At 48.8% G+C, this 18,061-nt stretch overlaps 8 protein-coding genes across 8 annotated transcripts; 4 read left to right on the forward strand and 4 right to left on the reverse strand.

Annotated features, from left to right (window-relative positions):
* Nucleotides 1-472: 472 nt before the first annotated feature.
* On the forward strand, nt 473-1,660 carry FIESC28_11355 (uncharacterized protein; the record flags this gene model as incomplete). The annotated part of the gene is made up of 2 exons (XM_031165479.1): nt 473-928; nt 977-1,660. 2 exons carry the CDS (start codon nt 473-475, stop codon nt 1,658-1,660), a joined length of 1,140 nt encoding a protein of 379 aa, XP_031010455.1.
* Nucleotides 1,661-2,175: 515 nt separating this feature from the next.
* FIESC28_11356 (uncharacterized protein) lies at nt 2,176-2,427 on the reverse strand (the record flags this gene model as incomplete). The annotated part of the gene is made up of 2 exons (XM_031165480.1): nt 2,176-2,323; nt 2,375-2,427. 2 exons carry the CDS (start codon nt 2,425-2,427, stop codon nt 2,176-2,178), a joined length of 201 nt encoding a protein of 66 aa, XP_031010456.1.
* A 5,601-nt stretch (nt 2,428-8,028) lies between these two features.
* FIESC28_11357 (uncharacterized protein) lies at nt 8,029-8,887 on the forward strand (the record flags this gene model as incomplete). Its single annotated transcript, XM_031165481.1, has 2 exons — nt 8,029-8,198; nt 8,251-8,887. The coding sequence occupies 2 exons, from the start codon at nt 8,029-8,031 to the stop codon at nt 8,885-8,887; spliced, it is 807 nt and encodes a 268-aa protein (XP_031010457.1).
* A 114-nt stretch (nt 8,888-9,001) lies between these two features.
* Nucleotides 9,002-11,504, reverse strand: FIESC28_11358 (uncharacterized protein; the record flags this gene model as incomplete). Its single annotated transcript, XM_031165482.1, has 2 exons — nt 9,002-11,343; nt 11,399-11,504. 2 exons carry the CDS (start codon nt 11,502-11,504, stop codon nt 9,002-9,004), a joined length of 2,448 nt encoding a protein of 815 aa, XP_031010458.1.
* A 551-nt stretch (nt 11,505-12,055) lies between these two features.
* Nucleotides 12,056-13,763, forward strand: FIESC28_11359 (uncharacterized protein; the record flags this gene model as incomplete). The annotated part of the gene is made up of 2 exons (XM_031165483.1): nt 12,056-12,742; nt 12,792-13,763. 2 exons carry the CDS (start codon nt 12,056-12,058, stop codon nt 13,761-13,763), a joined length of 1,659 nt encoding a protein of 552 aa, XP_031010459.1.
* Nucleotides 13,764-13,976: 213 nt separating this feature from the next.
* FIESC28_11360 (uncharacterized protein) lies at nt 13,977-14,692 on the reverse strand (the record flags this gene model as incomplete). Its single annotated transcript, XM_031165484.1, has 2 exons — nt 13,977-14,293; nt 14,350-14,692. 2 exons carry the CDS (start codon nt 14,690-14,692, stop codon nt 13,977-13,979), a joined length of 660 nt encoding a protein of 219 aa, XP_031010460.1.
* Nucleotides 14,693-15,020: 328 nt separating this feature from the next.
* Nucleotides 15,021-16,202, reverse strand: FIESC28_11361 (uncharacterized protein; the record flags this gene model as incomplete). Its single annotated transcript, XM_031165485.1, has 2 exons — nt 15,021-15,774; nt 15,835-16,202. 2 exons carry the CDS (start codon nt 16,200-16,202, stop codon nt 15,021-15,023), a joined length of 1,122 nt encoding a protein of 373 aa, XP_031010461.1.
* A 973-nt stretch (nt 16,203-17,175) lies between these two features.
* FIESC28_11362 (uncharacterized protein) lies at nt 17,176-18,030 on the forward strand (the record flags this gene model as incomplete). Its single annotated transcript, XM_031165486.1, has 3 exons — nt 17,176-17,315; nt 17,362-17,467; nt 17,524-18,030. The coding sequence occupies 3 exons, from the start codon at nt 17,176-17,178 to the stop codon at nt 18,028-18,030; spliced, it is 753 nt and encodes a 250-aa protein (XP_031010462.1).
* Nucleotides 18,031-18,061: the final 31 nt, after the last annotated feature.

Here is an 18,061-nt window from a genome sequence, read left to right on the forward strand (position 1 = left end):
GCCAGGCTCTCGAGAGATTTTGAGACTGAAGGAAACTCAGTAAGATTGATACACATGAATTCCTTCAAACAACACTGCTTCTAAATCAGATTGGAGAAGTCATTTAATTTTGATCATACCCAAGATCATAGAGTCTATGAGCTTATTATGCTAGCTAATGCAAAAGATAAGCTATCAGACTATGTTTCCTACTTACGGAAAAAGTTCGTCAATCCTCATCATGGTTCTAAAAGGGAACGGCATGAGGCTATCATGAGCATAGTGCGGGGGACAGTGCGCATCAATTACACGCACCCCCACTACTGCGGCTAATTCCGTTCGATGGTCGAGAATTTCCAGCTCAATCATCCACTCCACAACGAATTATCGTCACGCCCAAAGCGACAACTCGGCGTCGACAGCTTCAATCCGCTCAATGAGCCGCTAGAGCCTGCGAATCCCCTCGATAAATCCCCGCAGCTCTTTCTCCGCCATGCAGAAGCTCGCCAAGCGGGTCGCCCAGGCCCAGCGCCAGGCCGGCAAACGAGCCACAAAGGCCGCCAAAAGCGAACAGACGAACTACAAACTTCGAAACCGACAGGCCATCCGAGCGGCTGTTTCTGAGGTCCGTCAGAATCTTCAGGATGCGCGCCGTGCTCGACAGGAGGATTGGGAGTTGGGTCCTATTGCTCCCAAGCGTGATTTGGGATTCAACGGTTATGGCATGTTCAATGAAGGTGTACGAACGGATTGGTCCAACTACGGTCTTTACAACCCTCGACCGGAAATTCTAAGGAAGAGATGTGCCTGGGCTGGCGGCGTCAACCAGCTTAACCTGGCCGTTTCTGACCGAGTGGTAATCATGGATGGTCCTGACAAGGGCAAGATCGATCGCATCAGGTCGATCAACGTTCAGGCGGGGCATGTTACTCTTGAGACACACCACCGGGTAAGAATGACAGGTATCTGAGGGCTAGATAAAAGCTAATGATTGTAGGCTATCAATTCGGGTATGTTTGGAAACGACGCCCGCTCTCAGCCCATGCCTCTCGCTATCGATGCTATCCGCCTCGTCTATCCTATCACCAACCCCGAAACCGGAACGACAAGAGACGTTGTCATCCACGAGCTCAAGGCTATTCCACCAAACATGAAGTCCCCTAATATGACACTCGACAGATGGGAGCACGGATACAAGTGGGATCGAATTGTCCCAGGAATCAACGTCGTCATTCCTTGGCCTGAGGTGCAAGTCCCCAAAGCGGAAACCTTCGAGGGCGACACTATCCGAGCGGATGCCGAGGAACGAACTTTCTACTACAACCTTCTATCTCCACCTATGCCAGAGACCATTATCGACGAACTCCGAAACAAGTTCTCCAAGTTCCGAACACGTCACGAGGATTGGTACGTGCAACAGAAGGAGGCCGAGGCCATGACAAAGCAGGCCCGTTTGGAGTCTATCAAGTCCATGCAGACTCCTTTGCAGGAGTTCCACGAGATGCAGCGCGAGAAGCGTGCCGAGGAGGGCGAACCCGAGCTCAGCGAGCAGATGTTGGAGAAGCTTGGTGCTATTATTGCACAGCGCAAGGATGCTGCTCTCAAGAAGGCTGGTGTGTCAGAGGTTGCGGCGACAGATGCTTCATTACCTTCATCAACGACAACACCTCCAACTCAATAAATGGAAATAGTAGACGGTGCATGGCTGAGGGTTGGATAGTGGATGATGTGCCACGAGTGGTACGAATAACGTGTAATTATATCTGTGCAACAATGTACATCATGAGGCGTAAAATAGACGCACTTTCCTGTCTCTTCATTGAATCGACTGTTTGCTCTTTTCGCGCATATGCCAAGCTATAGGGCATGGTTTCCAACCGTCGAAATGTACGAGGTAGGATCATTCAGGGGTCACTCTACGGAGCTTAAGTATCAAATGCCATAGAGAGACCAACAATTAATACTGGGGAACAAGGTAGATTTGAATACTTGCCCTGTCAAGAATGACTTGACCGCTGATCTACTTGGTTGTTCATCTCTACGCTTACAACAGGGGGTTGGTTATACGGGCGAGGTTCATGAGTGAAGGGTCTTCATGGATCTTATTGATATATGTTGTAGGTAAGCAAAGAAAAACGTCCGAGTACAATACAGCCACCGGGTATAAACACTGCTTGATCTTTCGAGAGAAATAGTTTATAGCTTGGAGTTTTTCGGCTCCGAGCCAGCAGCCTCCGTCTTTGATGACTGATCATCTTCCACCATGGCTCTAATAAAAAGGCGATCCTGAATTGAAGTTGTGTCATAGATGTAACAGGCCAGCATAGAGTTGTCTGTTTGTGTTCTGGGAAACTGTTAGCCTTGTGGCAAGCTATAAGGCGGAGTGTCACCTTACTGTGCGGCTCCTCCCGTAGCAATGGTGGGAGTCTGACTCGAGTTGGACGGCATGATGGAGGTAAGGCGGTGTAAGTAAGTTGAGATACAGAGAAGTATATTGTGAGCGTAATATAAAGAGCGTGGTAGGATCAACGAGAAGACAAGAATGGAATAGTCGTTGAGCTTCAACTCTGCTCCATTCGAATCTGATAACTAAGGGCTGTGTCGCAAGAGAACCATGATTAAGATACATGAACAATTTATCGTAACAGAGAAGTCAGTTGCCTTATATACGAGTTAATGGTAGTTGAGTCCTGTACTGAGTGAGTGGCCATTATGAAAGAAAAGCTCTTCACGAAGGCCTCAACGCAACAACACCCACCACCTAAGCTGCCGGGCAACAGTACGCCCGCATTTCAAAACACAGCCCAACTTGACCGGTGACGCAAAAAAGGATCTTCAGAGGCAAAAGTGCAGCCCTCAGACAGAAACAGAATCAGTATTGAGAAACTCGGTCTGTAGTAACTAAAAGGCGGTGATGTCTACTTACAGCACCAAGATAAAGATCCCTTTTGACGTATGCAGAACACATGTAGACTAGTAGAGACATGTGTTGGGTGTGTTGGGTGTGTAACCAGGAACCTGGTTACTTTTTTAAGACCTCCCCTTTTGGGAACAAGACAAGCTCCCCGCGTTAAGGACCTTCATCGAGTAACGATTTCCGAATACTTTGTGTTACAAGACAGGACACAACCAAGAGGCATAAGCCAATGAGCCGCAACACACCCGCATCTACATTTTCGTCTGCTGAAGACTTTTGAAAAGCGGTGAATGTCAATATCTTTAGGCAACATTGCCTCTGGCAGGGCTCAATGATGAAATATTAGTTTCGGGAGGGCACATTGCATCACATGTGGGTGGGAGGCTGCATACAATTCCGATCGGACAATGCGAGACTCGATTCTGCACGACTTACATAGGCTTTCGCTTAATTAAATTGACAGTTTCGTGTTAGACCTTGTTGGGGCAGAGGAAAGAGGGAAGATAGAGGACTCTGTCTATCTAGATGAGGCTCTACTGAACCCAGCTGCTCAGCCTCGTCCGCAAAGAATCAGTCTCGGTCCTGTTTGAGGCCCCCCAATTCCCCAACTCTCGTGGCGGTGAGCACTCATATATGATAGATTCTGATGTACAGACGAGAAAAGTTAAGTTCCCAGGCTGAATGACACAGCCTTGGGAACCCGATGCTATCCTGGTTGATATTCCGCTTCTGTAATTCCGTGCATATCTTTCCTCCCTACATTTCGCTCGTAAGTGGCTGCTGACGTCTCAAATTATTGTCTCCCTGTAGATTTTCCTCTTCCAAAAACGAAAGAAAGCCCACCGCTAACTTACTACTGTATCAGTATGAGGCTATGTCCACATCTGATATCTGCAGATTATCGGAATAGGGAGACATCCGATTTGCTCCAAGATAGCGAAGACCATACTGACGATGCATTCTTCCTCTTTCCATACTTTAACTTGGCCTGAAGAGAGTACCAAATGGTGGCAGTAACTTAACCAGTCGTCATTCCCACTATGGGCCGGGAGCATGTATGGATTTGCGACGGTAAGCTAACCTGCGTGCTAAGAGCTAACACGAGATGCCAAACATGCAAATGAAGCGAATACAGTACAAGAGATGAAATGGATTGTGTAATGAAGACGAGTGAATGAGGGATACAGTACATCCAAACCTTCACTCGATGTAATTAAACTAGGACTATAACTATTACTGAAACCAGTCGGAGCGAATTGAGAGGTGTTCATCATATGTAAACTATGAACGAGCGAAGAGGAAAGGGGGGTCAAAAAGAGGCAACAGTATTAAAATTGTATGCCATCGGTATGTGAGAGAACGTTCAAAGTCTGCTCTGGTCTGCAGTTGTATTTTGCTGCGCCACGTCAGTCACAGGACCGGCAGGAGCTGTGTGGGAAGAGGGCCCATGCTAATATAGTTGAAGCTGAGAGAGGTGATCTTGGAGAGAAGAAGTGTCATAGATGTATCGATTGAGTATTGTGGCTGTATCAGTGTCTGGATACGAGTTAGTTTGTAGGCGGACGTGACATTTCGAGCCCACCTACCCTTCATAATATTTCTCAGCATCCAATGGTGGATTAGTCTCTTCAGAAGACATAATATATTAGTTTGTACGATTTAAAACAGTAGGGAACGGGATGGCAGGTAGTGGCAGGGCTGTACATATATAGTATGTACGATTGGGGATTTGAAAGGAGTTCGGAGGCGCCATACATGGACCAAAGAGAAAAAACCGAAGAGAGAGGTAGATCTATAGTGATACGAGGGGTTTTCCAAATGTAATTCCGGAAGGAGAGCGCCAACTTTGATAGGCATGGAGCTCCGGTGTCCCGGGTTCTCAAGTCAGTTCCGGATCGGCCTGGATAATGAACACTCAAAACCCCTCGTAGAGAGAGCTGGCTTTGTGGGGGTCTGAAGGCAGAGGAGCCTCATTTAAGGCGACAAAACACAAAAACGGGCGCTTATAGCCCCTGAACCAGCCGACTAAGCGTATCGGCCGCCGAAGAGTGGATACCCTAACATCTTCCGTGCGATTCGGGAAAAGTGGAACCGTCTCGGCGGAGAACCGGCGAATGATCCGGTATATGGATCTTTGGCTTTATTGTCCTAGCCGCCAGAGATAAGTGCGGAGTAAGCCGACCTTGGGGATGGTCTGTGGTAGAAGGCGGCTACGTGAGCTTCATTTGTGCAATGTTTCCGTGACTCCATGATAGGCTGTCACGGATCATCAAGTACACGTATTACAATGCAACAGTCGATTAAAGTAGAGCTTGGGAGCAACTATGGAAGTATGGTACACTGAGATAGTACTATGTTAGAGTGGAAGTTTGAGTCAATTGTACATGTTCTGATCTGTAATAATTGAGTGCCAAGTGCACTCCGCCCAACCTCCCATGCACACTCTTTCATAATCTTACAGTCGGCTGCGAATGGGAGAGGTACCCATTACCGAGTCAAATTCGATAATTTGATCTTCCAATACTTCCTGTCTAGTTGGAACCGAAGCAATGTTATCGGTACTCTCTGCCTCAGTGATAGTGGTTGTCGCCGTGCAAAAAAGTCGTTCCCCAACAGAGCTGGTGTCATAGATGTGCCGGTCGAGCATCTCGGCACGTAGCTGAACTCTGTCACAAGCTATCAGTTATTATATATAACGGAACTATCGCATTGTCTTCACTAACTGCTTCGGGCTACCCGCCGTGATCGTCTGGATGGTGGACCTAGCAGAAGCCATTGTAGATAATTATGCGATATAATGTTCTGGAGATATTCGAAGTGATATACTAGGAATTAAAAGGGTCTGCGGTCTCTGAATGTTTTACAGAAAGGGGCAATAGGTGCAAGAGTAGGTCACGTCTCGAGCCCAAAATGGCGAGGTGGTAAATGTAGAGGAAGTCTGGAAACCAAAGTTTGAACCGTAAAGAAACGAAGTCTTGGGGCTGGTTTCAACTCATATATAACTTTACTACAAAGAAGGAAATTACAAAAGCTTTCTTGTCTTGTACTCGGTCACCGCTCCGTTGGGTGAGAAATCAGAATTGATTTGTGAAAAGCTGAGAAACTTGCAGATATCGAGATCAGCCCCTACATATCTGACCTTGCAGTTGAGTTCTGATGGGATCTATCATATTTCCCAAATCTATTGGAACCGCTGCATCAGAGGGCGTGCCACTACAGCAAACAAAGGGTAACATTCTGTCAATGAGAGAAGAGACACTTAGAATATCGGACTTGAATGCAGAAATGACAGGGGTTACTGAGACTCAATATCTTAGGCTCAACCAAGATCGGGCGAAAATGACAAGGAATAGGGCGTCTCACTCCACGTTGTAAAGTCGATATATGCCAGAGCGGGAATCATACGATGATGCAAGCGATAAATAGTTCGAATGCAAGGTAGTTTCAGGTTAGAGGCGATCTATTGTGTGGTTTGGAGATGGCAATATGTCCGGCAGACATGATGATTGGACACCGCCTTCATGCAGTCTCGGTACTTGGAACCCTAGATCTAGGTACGAGGTCGAAGAGGTGGGTTGACTTCAGCCAGCCATGGGCCGTCAGAACACACCCGGTAACTGTATAAGATTAGTCCGTTATTGTTGTGCCGTTAAAGCTGAGTGTAATAGTAGTGTCACGATCTGCAAGGTCGATGCTGTGTAACTGTTAAGAGCCATGATATGAGCTGTTTAACAGGTGTTTGCTGCCAAGTTGGGCAAGCACCAGGGTGATCATAGCGATCAGCTGCTTACCGAGTTTGGGATGGAATTTGCTGACAGACGAGAGGCCTTGCTATTGCCCTAATTGTAAATCTGAGTTGTGATCGCAAATCGGTCTCGCAAAAATATGATAACTACACGCAGGAGAAGCGGAAACCCCACGTAAAGTAGCGGGTGGCCATGGCACCTATCACTTCTCATAACCTGTTGGTTCCAACTTCTACATAGGCGACCGATCAGACCACTCTTCAAGACCAAGGGACAACGCAACAACAGCGGCAGTTGTCTCACACGCCCCAGCTATTCTAAGAGACAGAGAGATTGCGGGATCTCAGCATGCACGAAGCTGCATCTGTATAATAGCGATCTACAGGGCTTACTAGTGGCGAGTATGCGGTGTTCAGGTCTGATACAAACCTCTCTTCTCTTCTGATCAGTTCAGAGTCGAGACTTTTATAGTGGCTTGCATGGCCGAATTTCCAAGACCATGTGTTTGTACGGCTCGGAACGCCATCCGATTAACCGCCCGACTGAAGGATCATTTTCTTTGCTTTTGTGTTACATCTGGAGTCGTGCGAACATTGTACTGTTTTGTCATATCAAGACAAGGGTCTTGTTCATCGGTATCAGAGAAATCAGCAACGGAGTATTACGTCCGCCATAGCATTGCGGGCTGAGCAGCACTGTAGTCTTGGGATTTGCCAACCAGGATGTGCTAGAGAGAGGGTGTCATGAGCTCGTTGAATAAAATACAGTGGCTGGAATATGATGAGCAACGGCAGCGCGGTAGACGCGGCAGTTGCAGCAATCGCAATGGTTACTGGATCGGGACAGACCAGCAAAGTCTTCTTGATAAACAAATATGCTGTAATTGTACTAGAGGAGAATTAATTAATGTTCCCAAGTACCTGGAAATCGGTGTAAGTCAAACTCCACTTTTCCCGGGCGCCTCGAACGCCGCCGGCAGCCGGAGGTTTTTGGATCCAAGTGGAAGTCCCACCTTTCCATCCAGACTCGCAGGCCGGCGCCTGGGTGCCAGAAGAATTGACCGCTGAAATCATAAGAGACGAAATAAGCGGATTACTTTATGCTAAATTGTAGTAGATCTTAGATTACTTTATTTTGGTAGCCTAAGCTTTAGAGAACATTTCTTCTTTTACCTACCTAGGTACCTGGCCGGTTACGCACAAGCAGCTGCCCCTCCCCCACGTACCCAGTAGCAAGCAGTACAAGTCCCTTATTAGTCCAAAGCTTGACCTGTCAAACTGATAAGGGCAACTTAACAACCCGACCTCTTATCGAAAAGCTTCCCCTCTTCAATTCCCGCGATTGACTTCAAGCACTCTTACTTAACTAACCACACAGCTATTCATCATGTCGCACTCTCACGACGGCCAGACTCATTCCCATGATGGCTTCAATGCTCAGGAGCATGGCCACTCCCATGAGATTCTCGATGGTCCTGGTAGCTTCCTAGGTCGTGAGATGCCCATCGTTGAGGGACGAGAGTGGTCAGAGCGAGCCTTCACGATTGGCATTGGAGGGTAAGATAACCACTCTATTAATTGCTCATGGCACTCAACTAACATCCACAAGTCCCGTCGGATCCGGAAAGACCGCTCTCATGCTCGCCCTCTCCCTCGCTCTTCGAAAGGAATACTCTCTCGCCGCTGTGACAAATGACATCTTCACCCGCGAAGACGCAGAGTTCCTTACCCGCAACAAGGCTCTTCCACCTCCTCGTATCCGTGCCATTGAGACTGGTGGCTGCCCTCACGCCGCTGTCCGAGAGGATATTTCTCAGAACCTTGCTGCATTGGAAGACTTGCACCGCGAGTTCGACACCGATTTGCTTCTCATTGAGTCTGGAGGTGACAACCTCGCAGCGAACTACAGCCGCGAACTGGCCGACTTCATCATTTACGTTATCGACGTCAGCGGTGGCGACAAGATCCCCAGAAAGGGTGGACCTGGTATTACGCAGAGTGACCTGCTGATTGTGAACAAGACCGATCTCGCTGAGATCGTTGGTGCTGACCTCGGCGTGATGGAGAGAGACGCTAGAAAGATCCGTGAGGGAGGCCCTACGATCTTTGCACAGGTCAAGAAGGACGTTGGCGTCAACCACATCGTCAACTTGATCAAGAGCGCATGGAAAGCCAGTGGCGCAGAGGCAGAGCGACGAAGCAAAGGAGGACCCAGACCAACAGAGGGTCTAGAACAATTGGAATAAGTATAACATCACATAATCACTAAAATAGGTGGCAGTGTTGGAAAGAGTCATATAAGAGAGAAAACAAAAAACGCCAACTTTTTAAATCTAAGGTATACCGAATGTCGTGATAATCTATGCCTGGTCATCCATCATCATATCGCCGTCCGCCTGCACATTGCTAGTAGCAACATCCAATAGGTTTCCCTCCACAGGAACAGCATTTCGTGGCCACACCCGCTTGTACAAACTGACACCGATAGAGTCTTGAGGGTTGATACGTCCATCGAATGTAGCCTTGAAGTAACCGTGTGTACCAAGAGGCTCCTTGATGAAACCACTGCGACCACGCTTGGTCCACAGTGGTAGAGCCTTGAACCACTCGACATCCGCTCTGTTGAAGAACATGTATCGGATGGTTACAATCTTCTTGTGGATGTGGTAAGGGTGGCCAGTAAGGATAATGCGCTTGGCGATGACGCGAGATGTTGAGGGTGGAATGGCAGTTCCTGTACCGATAAGAGACATGCCAATGTGGGGACCGTCCTCCTCCTCGTTCTTCTCGACTTCCTCGGCGGTGGTTCGCTTGAAGAATAGCACGGGAACGGCGCCCCATGTGAGAGGACCCATGAAGGTTGCGATGGCTGATTGTCCAGGGTGGATGTATCGGCAGTACTTGTGGACATCGTTTGGTGTTTGTCCAGGCTGGGAGTATAGGGGCTTGATGATCATACGGCGAGGTCCGCACTGGACAATGAGCTCCTCCTTAGCCTTGATAGACTTGGTGAAGTCGGAGCTGAGGTTGAAGAGGTAGTTGACAGCGGTCTTCTTGTTCTCGTGTCGCAGGAGAGAGAAGAGTGTCAAGGGCTTCTTGGGGTCGTAGGTCTTCTCCTGGATAGGAGAGATACCCTTGATGTAAACCTGAACGCGGGTTCCGGGCTCAACACCACCCACCAAAGCCTCTCTTGTAACCTGTGACTTGGAGGACTGGTAGTTGGGAACTTGGAGAAGACGTCGCCACTCCTCGGGCTCGTGGGCACGATCCTCAGCCTCCTGCCACACACTGGTTCGCAGACTCTTGAGACCACGGTAACGGGCCAAACGCTCGCGAGCTAGCACATGAGGGTGCATCTCAACCTCATCAGGGAACTCCATATCATCCTCCTCTTCTGATCGCTTGCCTGCACGGTATTGGGCAAGCTGCTTAGCGTCTTCCTCCTCATCTGGCTCCTGCATCATTTCAGACTGGGGGTATTCTGAAGGAGCACCCTCCGTAGCGGGCGCCGGGGCGCAACCCTCAAGACCATCCTCAGGACGGGCTTCTTGCTCGGCAGCCTCATCCTTCATCACGTAGTCTTCCATATCAGACTCGTCGTCAGAGACGTCCTCCAAGTACCAGGCTGCCTGGTAATCGGATGTACCCTTGGGCACTCGCTTCTTAACCTTTCTAGCCTCGGCCTCCTCATCTGAAAAGTAGTGGTGGTCATCAAGAAGAACTCCCTTCTGCTCGGTGGTGTCGGCCTCCATAACATCGTCATCGTCCATCATGACCTCCTCGGGGGCCAGCTCCACCAAATCGTCGCGGTCCGCTGTAGGCTCGTCCAAAACCTTGCCAGTGTCTTCAGGGTCGACGGTCATTTCCTCGCCCTTCTTCTTGATCTGCTTGGGCAGAGGGGCAGCCTCGATCTTCTCGATCTGGAAAGTACCCCAATCGCCAACTTGAATAAGACGGTCGGCCTTGAGACCCTTGCCACGAACGATACCAGTAACGATTGTAGGCTCGGACTCGGAGTAGGCGAACTTGATATCCTCAGCAAGCATCCAGCTCCTGTCATCTCTCCATCGGATGCCCTTGGGTGTTGTGCTGCACAGCGATCGCATAAGGTTGGCGCATTCCTGTCGGTTCTCGATGCTGTAGAGTTTCTCCTGCTCGGGGTGGAAGTGGGTGATGAACGACTTGAGCGAACCCAAAACACTCTGTCGCTGCTTCGCAGGCTCGACCTTGTCAAGACCCTCGACGACAGTGAAGAGAGTGGACATACCCTGGCTCTCGACACTGCGCAGGATCAACTCGCCCAACTCGTCAACCTCAACACTGGCGGAAAGGACGACAATAACGAAATCGGCCACACGGGCGGCATCAAGACAGGCGTTAAGGTCTCGCTCGATAGGGATGTACTGTAGCTTTTGCTTGAATCGGTCGACAGACACTCGGTAGTTGCCGCCATCGGTGTTGTCTTCGATATCGACACTGTTGTTCAGTTGCTTGATGGTGGAGTCGAGGTCAGTACCAGCGCAAAGAGGGATCAAAGCGACATGTCGAGGAGCGCCATCCTTTCCAGCGAAGACTGAAGTTTCTTTGACATGTTCCTTGTGCTTGTTCAAACGAGCCTGCTTGGCCTGGTTGCGTCGGTCGAATTTGGACATGACTTGTTGATGGGGAGTTTTTCGGTTTCCCTTGTCGTCGGAAACTCGGCCTGATGCGATGTTAGAATAATGATTTAAAGAAATGCACAAAAGAACCAGTCATACCCTTTGCGCGGTCCCTCAACTCATGTTTGGAGGCAGCCCGTGACTTGAAAGCCTTGTTTGTGACCTTTGTGGTCGGCCTATGATGGTGAGCCACAGCGGTAGGCATCTTGCTCTCGCCTCCGGCTTTAAATCGAAACGGTAGCGAAGCCAGATTGAGCGACAGAAAAAATATCGAATTTGGTGAGAATTACAGGCACAATGATGGCAATATCGTCGATATTGTAGGCGGTGATGGCGGGGTTAAATCCAAAATCTTTTTGTGTTTATCGATAGTGGCGGGCTTGTACCTGACATAAACAAGCCCTCTTATAAGTCCATCTACCTTGATAGAAGCGTTAACGAAATAGCTATGTGATAAGCCACTCAATATGATCCTGATCTCACATCATTGATCAAACATAGATTCGATAAAATTATTTTGTCTTATGCTTCTTGAGTTTCTGGTTCCAATAAGAGTTCAATTGCGCATGCTGGTTATGGCAGAATATTTAGAATGTCCGTTTATTCTGTCAGAGCTGAGTGGGGCTCCCCAGCCAATAGAGTCCGAACGATAAGCTGTGAATTTTTTTGTCGATAAGGAAAGTTGTATGCCAATCCATTCTGCCGTCCAGTTCAAAGTTGCCTTTTCCCAAGTGAGCGCGTTCACAATACGAAAATATGGCGGGTAACAGAACTGATACGAGCCTCTCAAGAGTGCGCGACAATGGCGCCACTGCTGTTGAAGGCGCCCGAACGCAACTTGTTTCTCGCGAGGAACGAGAACGTGCTCGTCGGATCCGAGAAGCACACAAGGCCTACGGTCGAGGCAAGAAGGTCAACACCAGAGCTATCAAGGACAAGAAGCTTCGCAGCAACATGGAGCGTCTCGAGAACAAGTACCAGGATGCTACGCTAAAGGCCAAGGATGCCGAGATCCTGCTCGAGAACACATCAGGCTTCCTCGAGGCCGAGGACGAGATGGAACGAACATACAAGGTCCGGCAAGACGATATTACAGAGGGCGTGGCCGTAGAGACTGCGCAAAAACGATTCGAGCTCAAGTTGGACCAGCTTGGACCTTATCAGTTCGATTACTCGAGAAACGGACGAGACCTGTTGCTTGGTGGTCGAAAGGGTCATGTTGCGACAATGGATTGGCGAGAGGGTAAGCTTGGTTGCGAGCTGCAGCTGGGTGAGACTATCAGGGATGTGAAGTGGCTACACAACAACCAGTACTTTGCGGTCGCGCAGAAGAAGTACGTCTTTATTTACGATCACAATGGTGTGGAACTGCATACTTTGAGGAAACACCAGGAGGTGTCTCACATGGAGTTCCTACCATACCACTACCTCTTAGCAACAATTGTGAGTTCCCATGATATCAGATAATTCTTCTGTCACTAACGATTCTCAGGGCTCTACCGGTTGGCTCAAATACCAGGATACTTCAACAGGAGAACTAGTCGCCGAGATTCCTACCCGATTAGGCCAGCCTTGCTCCCTCACACAAAACCCCTGGAACGCTATTCTACACGTCGGTCACCAGAACGGAACAGTTACACTATGGTCTCCCAACTCTTCAGATCCTCTTGTGAAGTTGCTGGCCCACCGAGGACCCGTCCGGGATGTAGCTGTTGATCGCGAAGGTCGATACATGGTCTCTGCTGGCCAAGATCGCAAGATGGCAGTCTGGGATCTCAGAATGTTGCGCGAGGTTAACCAGTACTTTGTGCGCCAGCCAGCTTCATCAGTCTCAATCTCTGATACCGGTTTGACAGCTGTTGGTTGGGGTACCCAAACTACCATCTGGAAGGGTCTCTTCGACAAGAACGCCCCTGTCCAAGAAAAGGTTCAGAGCCCTTACATGGCTTGGGGTGGTGAGGGTAAGCGCATGGAGCGCGTGAAATGGTGTCCCTTCGAAGATGTTCTCGGTATCGGCCACGACTCTGGCTTCTCTTCCATTATTGTCCCTGGTGCTGGTGAAGCCAACTACGACGCTCTGGAAGTCAACCCCTTCGAGACTGTCAAGCAACGACAGGAGTCCGAAGTCAAGGGTCTGCTCAACAAGCTGAAGCCCGATATGATCGCCTTAGACCCCGAGTACATCGGACAGCTGGATTTGCGATCCGCAAAGGAGCGCGCTGCCGAGAAGGACCTCGATGCTCCAGCTGCAGATATCGCCGAGGAGATCCGCAAGCGAGCAAGAGGAAAGAACGGTGCGCTCAAGAAGTACCTGCGCAAGCAGCGAAAGAAGAACATTATCGACGAGAAGAGAATGCATGTGGACGAGATTTGGAACGAGCAGCAGGCCAAAAAGAACAAGAAGGAGCAGGAGGCGGAGGCGGATCTGGGACCGGCGTTGTCGAGGTTTGCCAAAAAGGAGTAATAGACTTTCATGTACAAATGCGAATAATACCCTTTATTACAGGAAATACGATTTTCACAAGTTTGATAAGTGTTGTTTTTTATCTATCAAAGCTCCGCTTGAATGTCTATAACCGTAATACTTTTAAGAATCCGGACCCAAATTTCGTAATCCCGTGCATGTCTTCGTATTTATACACCCATTGACGCCTCTATCCTCATCATCGATCGTTGTTTAAAGTAGCTTGAGTCCACCAGTGACCTGGTCGACCATGCTGCGGGGAGCAGGTCCAACGCCCAGCACTGTCATGCTACCTGCCTCGATCTGTGTTCGGCCAGCATCCTGGATCACCTCAGCAGTAAGACCCAGAGATCGAGCCTTGCGTCGGAGCTCGAGAATCTCGTCCTGGCTCTTGACTTGCACGGCAATCTTGGCCTGGCCGAGACGTTCCCATCGCTTGAGGATTTGGGCCTGGGGAGAGTTGGGGGCGGCGCGGACGAGGGACTTGTAGCATGCGAGGGTGGCGTGGGAGCATTGAGCAGCGATTTTGCCTGCGAACGTTCAATTAGCTTTTGCATCACCAATTCAAGGATACTTTTATACATACCCTTTGTCATGCCAAGATCTGTTCGCACGACAAGAACAAGCTTGCACTCCTCGCCGTTATCCTTAACAACAGGCTCCTTCTTTTCCTCTGCAGCCTTCAAGCCCTGCTTGCGATCAGCATCGGCGCCGTTGGCCCAGTTAGGTGCATGGTCGAGTACAGTATCGTCTTCGTCAACGTCGCTCTCGTCACTCTCGACAGGGTCGTGCAGCGCGCGCCGACGCTCTTCGACCAGGGACGGCGAGATGAGGTAGCCACGGATTGTCCAGATACCCAGGGCGTACCCTGTAAGGCCGGTCAAGATGGCCGTGGTTATGATGATTCCTGTCTGCTGGCCTTGGTCCATGGTGATATAAGGGAGGGTTAATTGACAGAATTAACTGGTTTAGCTTGTGACGAAGTTTGGTGGTTTGGTGATGGAGCTAGGTTGGCGGTTACATCACGTGGGGCAGCTATGACTCTGTAGAGGAAAATCTCAAGGACGTTTCAGTTTCCATCTCGATGATGTTTTCGAAACCTGCGAAATTATGCACTTGTCCTTTATTTTTCCGTTCTATCATTCATTCAACCAATAATGCCATCTATGATAACACAAAATGTTCCCGGCGCAGCCGTTCGAAGTTCCAACGTCTGAGAAAATTGCTATACACACTTCTTATACACATATTGACCTCTCATAATACGAGCACACCACGCTGGATGTACCCTGTCTCGTCGACCAAGGGATGGCATCCAAACATCTTGGAAAAGTCATTGAGACAAGCACTTCGTGCCTTGATGTGACCCTTCTTCATGCTAATTCCCACACGAGGGACAAAGTTGACATACTTCTCATGTCCATTGATAAGAAGAGGTCCTTCGCCGGTGAGTAGTCCATGGACATAGTTTAACGCAAGATCCTCGCAGTTGAAACCCTCGTCGACATAGTCTCTAATCTGCGTCATGATGGTATCGTTGGACGAGTAGTAGTCGAGGAACGAAATATGTGAGAAGGCAAGATTGGTCAGGACCATGTTGTAGTCGTCCTGACCCTTCTTGTTTGAGCAGAATGTGTAATGATGGTATCCGAACGTATCGACTGGTGTACATCGAGCGAGGGCACCAACCATTCGGTTTCTGCCGAACTTTCGCCATGTCTGGAAGACGAATTCGAGGTCGTCGGGGTGGTAGTAGACGTCGTCGTCTGATAGCAAGATGGCCTGAGTCTTGTATTCGGGGTCAGGCCAGAGCTTCTCGTTGAGACTGTTGCGCTTCGACTTTCGGTATCGAACGGGAACGCCGTACTTGGAAACGTAATCCTCTGGGGGGTAGTTTTCGAGATCGTTCCAGACGATAACTATCTCGAGAAGTGAAGGGACTTCCTCGCTTAGGATCATGTCGAGAGTTTCTTGAAGTTCCTTGGGTCGCTGGTAAGTCTGCATAGCGATACTACCAAGATCACATTAGCAACTTGTCAAGGCTCGAGTTCATGAGGAGTTGTGAACGCACGTGAACTTATCATCTCGCAGGTTCTCGTATTTGTGCCTCGACACATCCCAGATATCTCTCGTCCCATTGATCCCCTTGCTCTCACATGTCGGATACCGTCCGATTTTCTGAATAACCTTTGGTATAAACCACGCTGCATTCGTCAACTTGGCCGTAAGAAAGATAAACGAGATCGCCAGAGTGAACGCAGCAACAATGGTAGCCGCCTTTTGAAATGCGCGCGACTTGACAACCTGTGGCGTATGTGCCTTCACCCACTCGAGCTTTTCAGCTACCCTCCTCCTGAGGGGCCGCGCTTTCTCCAGAATCGAAGATGAAGGCTTCAACATTTTTGTTGGTGGTGGCAGAAACTGCGAGAGTTGTCCCATGATGTTTTAAATAGGGGAGGGGAGAAAGGGACTGTTCTCAAGGGAGACACGTCTGTACAGGAGAGGCGTCTGGTATGTATCGATCGGGATTTTTGGGTGAAATGGCCAATTTGTTGGTTGGAATCTTGTGTCGACTCGAATTTGTTTCATATGCACATCTTTTTGAGATCTTGGCACATTTAGCTGAGAGTCCTCGAGCTCGAATCACAGTCGACAATGTCGAAGAGGCAAATAAAAGGCCTATGAAGCCAAGAACAATCACCGCATATGCACGAAAGGAACAGTGGTGTAGCAAACTGGATCTTTTCTTGTTGGTCTCGACTTACACGGGTACAGCACATATTAAACCTTCCCTTGCTTCACATCCCTTGACTCGGGCCCAAGTTAAGTCTAAGCACAAGTCTAATTCGGACAAGTCAAGTTGCACGTCTTGGCAAGAGAATGTACCAATAGTAGCAAAGTGTTGTCGCACGTCGAGACATGTTTATCTTAATGAGCGGTAGCTTTCTTCTCAGCAAGTCGTTTGACCCGATGTGACGGATGATGTCTGTGGTTCGTCTTCTTCAGCTGTTCGACTAGTCTCAACTGGGGAAAGATTCGCCGGTAGTCGAGAGGGTGTCAAGACTCTATCTTGACAATAGACTGCATGAGCATAGTCAACATACTCTATAAGTAGTTAGGAACTCAGGAGATAACTCATTGTTATAGGATAGCATAGCAATCTTAACACGGCGGCTCCGAGGCATTATATACATGCCAAGAGCATCCAAAATCGAGCTCTACCAAAGAAACCCATGCAATTCCATCCTTAGCGTCTTACGCCACTATCAAGCCCTCCCCTGCATATGCGTCGGGACCTTACGTGGGGTCCCCAGTTCGTCCAACCACACTTGAACCTCATCAAAAGCAACTCACAAACAAAACCAAAACTTCAACTCTGTTACACGTTATTCACCTTCAATAACTTGGCATTATGAGCGGAACCAAAGCTCTCATAGTAGGAGTCTCAGGATGTTCCTCGAGTGGGAAAACTACTCTTGCAAGGCTGCTGCGGGACATTTTCCCACACACTTTTATTCTTCATGAGGATGACTTTTATAGACCCGAGAATGAGTATGTGATCTTGCTAGTTATAACTGAATCTTGACTGACAATTCAGATTACCAACAAAGAATGGTCTTCTAGACTGGGACTGTGCTGGGGCACTCGATATCCCTGCCATGGCCGAATCCCTCGCTTATATCCGTCAACACGCTGCCTTTCCTGTAAGTCCCATGTCTTGACTATACGTTAGAATGACTCAAACTCAAACTCATCATAGCCCACTCTCGATTCTAAAGAAGATAAAAACTCTGTTGGCGAGTGCCCCGTCTCAGAAGCTACAATCGCTGCTCAGCGCGCCAAGGTCGACGCTGCTCTAGGACCAGACCATCCTCTCCGCAACAACCTTCGTCTATGTCTCCTCGACGGCTTTCTTCTCTACTCACCCTCCATGGCTGCTATAAAGCCCAACTTAGATATCAAGCTCTTCTTGAGAACAACATATGAAAAGGCCAAGGCGAGAAGAGAGGCTAGAGATGGATACGTTACTCTCGAAGGCTTCTGGGCGGATCCCCCGGGTTACGTTGACAAGATTGTCTGGCCTAACTACGTGGAGGAGCATGCTTGGATGTTTGAGGATGGTGATGTAGAGGGAAAGTTTAAGGACAATGTTTTGGAAAAGGAGGATATTAAGGTGCAGAGTGATGTGAGTGCTGATGGGAATATTGAAAAGACATTTGAATGGACAGTGGACACCATCTTAGACGAACTAAGAAAGCAATGTTAAGCCAAGCAGATATCGCTAAAAAAAAAAAAAA

This window comes from Fusarium coffeatum (genome assembly GCF_003316985.1).
Source record: "Fusarium coffeatum strain FIESC_28 chromosome Unknown BRIP53273_contig_387, whole genome shotgun sequence".
Lineage (NCBI taxonomy): Eukaryota > Fungi > Ascomycota > Sordariomycetes > Hypocreales > Nectriaceae > Fusarium > Fusarium coffeatum.